Consider the following 8562-nt stretch of genomic DNA (forward strand, 5'->3'; position numbering starts at 1 on the left):
AAGCATGTTATACAAACATAATCCAATTAACACTAATGATTAACAACTATATTATGAATCATTAATGATTGTTGATTTTTTTTTTTCTTGTGCTAATAAAGTACAAGCCTGAACATTTCACTCCTTCACCATTACCTGTGAGCACAACCCTTCCCTCTTCAGACCAGCTGTTTACCGCAAATGAAGAAAGAATATAAACTAAAATTATCTGCTGAGGACAGGAAATGCAGTCATATTTTTAATTTAATCTGAGATGTATCCTCATCACCACCGCAAAAACCACTGTGTATTAACTGTCTCTTGTTCATTACAAAGTCCTCGACTTTCTTGTGGGAACACCTCCCTGGCAGCTCTCACACAGTTGAATACAGCTCAACCCTATAAGTGTCTTTCACACAGTTAGGTGACTTTGTTCCAAGTACAGTAGAGAGGTTCAGTCATTTTTAAGATTCAGGTTCAGATTGTGCCTTAAAATGTGTTATTTTTCAAATGTAAGCATCATGTTTAAAGATTACAACAAAGGTTGTTCAGCCTTCCTCTGAGTGAAGTCTGAGAACTTGAGAAACATGACCTTTGAATCAAGGATTTGTTATCTGAATTTATTTCAAAGATCCAGACTTGTATTGCAACATATAACAATAGTCTGTTTGTGTATAATTAAAAAAAAAAGTATAATTTACACATTAAAATCCTTAAAAAGCTGATAATTCATTAAAGATGCAAATTTGGTTAATTTAAAATTAAAAGTTTTCCTGCTGGATACACAAGATGTCTTCTACTTCACTCTAAAGTCCATTCTCAGTGTATGTGCACTACAGCATGATGCATGTTGTGTGCAAGTTATATACTGGACCGGGATTGACTTCCAAACTATTTGTAATGTCACAATTCCTTCTTGAAGGCCCCGCCCCTTAAAATCTGATTTTCATTGATCACAGAGAAACTTTCCACTTGGGTGTCCAAACTTTTTCCCTTGGAGGGCCAAAAACGTAATGAAACTTAATGGTGGGCCACGGGCCAAAAGCAAACACGTATTGTATTGTATTGTTTGGATGCAAAATAGGATCCCAAGTTCCCTTAGTTGACTTACCAAAAGTTGATCATCAAAAGTCATTCATAGTTTAAAGAGCATTAACCTATTTTTTCTTTTAAAAAAATAGCATAAACAGTAACTTTTAAACGTAACTTTTTTTTTTGTTATAAACATCTGATGGGCGAATTGAACCTCATGTTGGACCACTCTGGGAAGCCCTGTTTGACAGTCAACTCTGCACTTACATCATTCTGCACAGTGAAGCTCAAACAACGAACTGTAAGAAGAAAAACATATTTTTGAGTGGAGAGGGACTTACACAATTACACAATACTCAGCCATTGAATCATTGTATTGTTGTAGTTTCTCACTTTGACCACTGGATGGCAGTGAACACTCATGTTTCTAAATACAGTCAGGTCAACTGTCAACTAGCCTTAAAGGCGACAGAATAATACCACACTGATACTGACTCCAGTCTGAACTCTCATATAAAACAATCAAAAGAGACAGAAGACTACACAGAAGTCTTGCTTCTGTGTACTGCCAAGTATATAGCCAGAGTCAGCAACCTTCACAAAGGTAGTATTTGTTGCAGGGCATGCATTAGCACAGTATGACTTTAATGAATTCTCTTATTGATATATTGAATGATAATAATAAAAATCTGTATAAATTATGTATTTGTGTGTGTGTGTGTGTGTGTGTGTGTGTGTTCTTCCTCTATTTATGTGAGAAGTCTCTGTGTCATTAGATCTGCTGACTGTCTTAAGACTGGGTCTTGGGGCAGGAGGAAATATATTAGATCTTTGTGCCACATACTTCTGATGCAAGAACCACGTCTCCTGTTGACAACCCATAATAATATAGCTTCTCAGATACATCATCATCATCATCATACCTCTTTGTTTGTGGAAGATGAGGTCAATTAAATTTAAGCTGGCCTGGACACTGTCAATTCCTTGGGTCACTGATAGAAGCCAGCTGGTTCGAGATAAGAACAAACCACACACTGTGTGATGGCGAACACTGAAAAAGAACAGCTGAACTAAGTTCCACGGTTTTGCACTTGCAAACCAGTGTGTAATTGTAAGTCTGTGCTTGTCTGTCAGTGAAAAGCAGATGTGGTGTTAGTAATCAGCAGACTTACAGCTCATCAGTGCAGCAGACACGATTATAAACACTTCCTTCCAGATTCAACTCATGTTCTTCATCATCAAATGGAGCCAAGCCTCTTTGGTGCATTCAAATTCGCACAAATGACATAAAAACCATAATGAAGACATAATAAAATAATTGGTCAGTTTGTAGTGAGGTGGGCACATAAAGCAAAGTTTCATCCAGATAAATTTGTATTCATATGTCATCTGAGTATGATACTGCTACGTAACAAAACTTTTCCACATACAAATATAAAGGCTATTGTTTGCACAGAATGATTGCAAGATAGATTTGAATGTACATCCTAAGAGAGATCTAACCCCATTTACTCAGGCCACCATCATCCCACCATACAAAAGGGAAAATAGTGTAGAAAAACAAAGAAATATATTATCCTCCTTTAATTTGAATTACATAGCTTGTATTACACCGCAGTGTAAGTGGCTTATTCCCTCATTGTCACAGCAGCTGTGTCAGTCGTGTGTCAGCAGATGAAAGTCTTTCCTACTACTGCTGTTGAGTCCTGCTGTGAGTCAGAGGTTCAGATCATTTTGGGGATCTGACTCAGTTTCAACATTTCACTTTGGCCCATTTCTCCCCAAACTGAAGTTTACTTAGTCGACCAGCAGACTGATCTCACATGCTGTCATTTGATCGCACAGGAAGTTACAAGCTATATACAGTAAGTGGGCATTAAGGCTGTTGGTTGTGCCAAATATTTAGATGTTTCCTTGGCAACAAATACATTGCTATTTTTGTCTGGCACTCTGGCTTGTGCTCCCTCTCACAGTCAGACTCAACACCACCAGGTCACAATTTAACAGTCTGATGTCAACAAATAACCTGTCACTAACTATCCTCACTTCACTAAGGTCTGCAATTGCTTGTAAGGCACTAAATTTATTTAGTTATTGTCAGTAAATACATTTTGACTTCATTGGTTGATGTTCTCCAGTGCCTTGATTGTATTTGTTGCTTGAAATGTCTGTCAAGTAGAAGGACCCTCCCACACAGTATATAATTTGCCAGTGCAGAAAGGCAGGGCCCTGCAGCATACTCACTTCTCCTCAGCTCTACTTGACTGACTACATCTGCAATCATGTTTAATGTAAGTACAATTTTATATGACAATAATATTTTGCTCCTGCATTGCTTTTACTCTCTGTATGTTATGACTCAGATGGACGAGTAGTGTTAGGTCATATTTTAAAAGTGGAACTGATAGCTGGTTGACATGTGCCAGCTCACTCTACTGTGTGACATGCAGATGAAACTGAACCAGCTTTAACTATGCTTTAACTAAACCACTTTAGCTGTGTTTTTGTAACATGTGCTTCTGAGTGTTCTGGACTTCTCAGATTTCTTTGATTGCCTTTTATGGTCAAAACATTCACTACAGACCACACATACATGGGCATCCAATGCATGAACAAGAAGTCAGCTGTTTAGGTTGTTACATTCTTCCTGAAATAACTGACTTATACTAAAACAGAAAGGCTTGCTGTAACATTTGTCCATTTCATTCATCTCTCATTATCTAGAGCTGGGCACAGCCAGCAATGCATTCTGGTCTCTATGAACTCATAAACGAGTAGATTACAATAAAGACCTTGTATCACTCTGGGTTTTTCTTGGCTACAGGGAGAAACGTGGTTAGAAAGGGCACAGCAAGGGGGGGCAGCAGGTTTAAATCCCATTATAGGAGAAAATGAAATAAAGTCATCATGTGGAGGTAAACATAGATGCTACTCTTAGAGCGTTCAGCAGCAGATTGCGGAAGCTCTTTGTGATGCCGTTCTATCAGGGAATGTCCCTTGCACTCTAAAATGCCTATTTTGCATTCATATCAGATTCCAGCAAGATATTAGAGTCAAATAATTCATTAAAAGAATTTCCTTGTTTGTGGTAGATGTGTTTAAAATGTACATCGTGTTTGCCAGTCAGTCAGGGAGAGGTGTAATGCATTAGTATCCCTTATCCAGCACAGTATGCGGATTCCCTTAGACAGCAGTGTCTGCAAGTCAGAGAGGTCCAACCTCGGCCCAGCCCCAGGCATGCAGTCTTCAGGCATGTAGTCTGTCCCATGGCTCTTTCTGTTTCTGTGACCTCAGCCCAGCCCCACACAGCTCAAGCCCCAGTGCTACGTGTTATACACGCACTTTACAGTGTAACTCTAACATGGAAAGAATTTCGTACCCCATGTCATTCTTTCCTTTTACCTTCCCTTTCATTTCATGGTTTGGTTGATCTTCCAGATGCAATAATTTGGTTTTACTCCAGATTATTGCGATAATAATATTCGCAAGGATTTCAACAGCTGCAGAACACAAAACTCACACAGGTCATTAAAATTCTTGCTCCTGTCCCCTGAAAGACATTGATGAAATGCAATTTGCTATCAAGTAAAAATAAAATTTGCAAAATTCTTAAACTTTTTGCACATAAGGAATGTTTTCCTAAATGTAGGTGTGAATGATAAAACACATGATTTACAAAAAACAAGACATTAAAACAGCTACATTAATATCAAATCATTCTCTGCTCACTTGTCACTGTGTTTCTGGCAAGAATATAAATGACTGCAAAGTGCTGGGAGCTTGTAATTCAGGCTGCTTCTACTGTGTCCGCTCAAATATCTCATCACCTAATGTCTAACTATATTATTAAAAAAATGCAAATTCTCTAAGGGGCTGCTATTTATGTATTAGTTGCCCTGGTGACAGTTAACAGTACCCCACATACATCCTTTGACATAGTGACAACATGTTAAACAGTGGTGATCTGTGTTTCACTTTCAAATAATGGATTGCCCAAGTGTAATTTCCAAACAGGAAATGGCACAGCTCAGTATTCCCCCGCCACATGTACACCAACCAAGTTGAGGATTTCTGCTGTGTTCAGCCTTTTTGTCCACTGTGGACTGTGGACCAGTATTGCACTTAGGAAAATATTACTCAATTTAACAACGGCAAAAAATTTTAGCCTCTGCCAAAATCTGGAGGAAAAGGGCCATGGCAACAGTAGAGCAGGAAAGCGCTGGAATCTTTGACCAGTCTGCCAATGGGAGTATAATTGAAAACACATGTTTTGTAATTTCTAAGGATGAAGTGAGGATTGGAGAGTTGGCTGTGGCTACTGCTGGTGATGTTTCTTGCCTGAAGCCGCAATAATAATGAGCTCTAGTAAAATCCAGTATTATTTCCACACAATAACGTACTGTCTTGCTTCCCCCTCCCCTCTTTTTCTGCACAGGGTTTGATCATAAAAAACATGTCCTTCAAGGTTGGGCAGACCATGACCATTGTTGGAGTCGCCAAGCCGGATGCATCAAAGTAAATACTTATGTAAAACACTATCTACATATCTGAAATAAGTTCATCACAATAAAATTGAAAATCTCTTGTTGGTTCTTTTCAGTGTTCAGGAGTTTACACCTGGTTCCACAAACAATCTTTCATGCATGTTATATAGAATACTATAATAATATTTGGATTACTGTTGTTGTTACTTTTGTCTCCCATTCACATGTAGCATTACCTTGTCATACACTGACTGCATATACAGTATATATATATATTTATATACACCATTTCCCACATACTTGTTTAGAGTCATTCTGTCTATTATTTACCTGTATTTGTTCCTTGTTCTTGTTCTCAAGTGAATTGAGTCAAATGTCTTGTGTGTGTACACATGCTTGGCCAATAAAATGTATTCTTCTGAAAATTTTATCATTTAGCAAGGTAAAACATAAGACCTTGTTTCCTCAAAAAGGTTTTCTTGAAAATTAAGTTAAATTCTTTTTCAGTCTTGTTTCTCTTCTTTAGTTACATCCCAGAAGGTGGCTGAGGCTTCAAGAGTCTAACTGATGAAACATGTACTTCCAATTATCCCTATTCTTTCGCTACTTTCTGTGTTTACTCCATTTTCCCTGTGGAATGCAGACTGAACTCAACATGTGGACCATTCTTTATACACACACTAACACACAGATTGAGGTTGAATCTATAATCTATCTATAATCAGTTGCTGTCAGGGACTACCCATTAACTCCCCCTCAGTAATGTGGGGGTGATGAAGATGATGGTTAGCAGATGAAAACTGGTTAAGGTTGTCTCAATAGCTTGTGCACTTGGCATCCTCTTATCCATGTTGAATATAAGGAGCTACATTAATAGTGTAATAAATCTTTGTGTTACATTGTTCCGCAGTTTTGCAGTGAATGTTGGCCCAGATGAGAAGGAGATTACTATGCATATCAACCCTCGTTTTAACGCCCATGGAGATGAGAATGTGGTGGTCTGCAACTCTTACCAGGGAGGCAACTGGTGTGAGGAGCACCGTGAGGGAGGCTTTCCTTTCCAACAGGGCGAGGAATTCAAGGTGAGAGGTCCTGTGTGTGTACTTATTCCATCCCTGCATGTGTGTCTGCGGGCATGGAGTCTGCCCCATGGTTCTGTCTGTCTGTTAGTGACCTCTGTTGGAAGATGTGTGTCACTGTACCTCTGATAACTTCACCATCATGATTTGAGCAGCAATTTATGGACTCGCAGAGATATGTGAAAACTATATATATGAATGTTTCATATTTCAGATAATGTATTTTAAGGTGTTTTTAATGATGGTACTAATTTTAATTAAATCACCATGTTAAAAAATACATAGAACTGGAAAGAGGTGTTTGGTTTGACATATTCACCATTAAATACTTTGTCCAAGAATGGAGCAGAGGTTCAATATGTAACCTTGTCTGCATATTCTTCCCCTTTTTCTCCCTGCATCTTGCACACATCCTACAATCAAGATCACCATTGAATTCACCCCTACAGAGTTCCTCGTGACCTTATCAGATGGCTCTACAATCCATTTCCCCAACCGCATGGGTGAGGAGAAGTACTCCTTCATCAACTTTGATGGGGATGTTCGCATCAAAAGCTTTGAGATAAAATAAACCTCCACCTTCCCAGGAATATTCGGATTGAAATTCAGTTTTTGTTTTTTTTCAGCATTGTCTAGCATAAAGTCAACTAGCCATAGCTTTTATGCTCTTGAATGCATGTGCTATCAGTAGTGCCTTACATGCATTGCATCACACAATGTATTATGCAAGAATTTTGCTTGTTAGCATGTGCAGGGGCAACCAACCATTGACAGAAAGATGCATAGATGCAATATATGTCATAATAGTCTGACACACAGAAAAATACAGTGTATACAATAAATTGACTATTGACTGAAAAGCACCAAAAAAAAAAAAAAATCCCAAGCCCATGTTATTTGCTTTGTAGTTTGTAGTTTGCAGTGTGAAAAGTACCACATAAAATGTGTTCTTTAAGGTGCCTTGAAATGCTGCATGCTCTCTTGTTTCCCTCCCAAACATTCCAGATTTATAACTGAGTATAATGCTTGCCTTGTTGTTTTAAACATGCATTAAAACGATGATAAACATGGCCTTTGGTGACTCCTTAAAAATGCCACACAAACATATTATCTATCAAAAAGTTCTGCGTGAGTGAAAATTTTGTGTGAAACACCCACTCCATAAGTCATACCATCTGACTCTGAACTGCCACGTGACGATTACTCATTATCCATAAGAATAATATATTGCAACCACCTCTTTGCGACAGTTAAACTACAATCTTCATTGCTTTAAAGAAGCTTTTGAAGGCAGAGTGGAATATTTTTCTACATAAGGGCTGAGCTAATATTTGTCTGCTATGAATTCTTTTTAACAGAAGGTGTTCTTACTGAACAAGACATGGATCCTAGCAATGAATCCAATTTTCACACAGTTACTTGAAAATCTTTAATGATTCAGCAAGGCTTAACTGCAGTTCCCCATTCTTGTTCAGTAAATTGTTTCTGTTTTGTGTCACTCACAAGTCAAATATAAAAAGAAAAAAAAACACAGTTAGCCATGTTAGCCACTAGATGTCGCCTTCGCTATATTAATGCACTTTATGGGAAGATTGTGGGAAAATGTTTCAGTGTACACACTGGTTACAAAAATGAAGTATGATATCTGTAAAATTGTTTGTGTCCATACAGAAGTTGTCTGACCATTTTTGCCTGCCATTAGCTGGGGTCTGAACTTATGATTCCATGTTGATTAAACCTATTTTATCAGCTTCTTGACAGTCTTGCAATGGTATACTGTAGATGTACATTAAGGGAATTGAAAGACTTTCTGTGATCAAAACTTGTGCACTTCTGCACTTCAAGACTGTGAAGAAGATAGTGAAGTGAAATCTTCACAAAACAAAAATCATATCTTCTATCAGCTCTATAATTGATCTCTTAATGTCCAGCATGTGTTCTACAGGCATGAACTGGCAAAGGTGAAAATGAAAATCCGAAAATTTCTG

At 38.0% G+C, this 8562-nt stretch overlaps 1 protein-coding gene across 1 annotated transcript; it reads left to right on the forward strand.

The window, feature by feature from the left end:
• Positions 1 to 3187: 3187 nt before the first annotated feature.
• lgals2a (lectin, galactoside-binding, soluble, 2a) lies at positions 3188 to 7644 on the forward strand. The gene is made up of 4 exons (XM_051387771.1): positions 3188 to 3302; positions 5447 to 5526; positions 6406 to 6577; positions 6999 to 7644. The coding sequence occupies exons 1-4, from the start codon at positions 3294 to 3296 to the stop codon at positions 7143 to 7145; spliced, it is 408 nt and encodes a 135-aa protein (XP_051243731.1). The 5' UTR covers positions 3188 to 3293; the 3' UTR covers positions 7146 to 7644.
• The last annotated feature ends 918 nt before the right edge of the window (positions 7645 to 8562 follow it).

Source organism: Dicentrarchus labrax, unplaced genomic scaffold (assembly GCF_905237075.1).
Source record: "Dicentrarchus labrax unplaced genomic scaffold, dlabrax2021, whole genome shotgun sequence".
Classification (NCBI taxonomy): Eukaryota; Metazoa; Chordata; class Actinopteri; family Moronidae; genus Dicentrarchus; species Dicentrarchus labrax.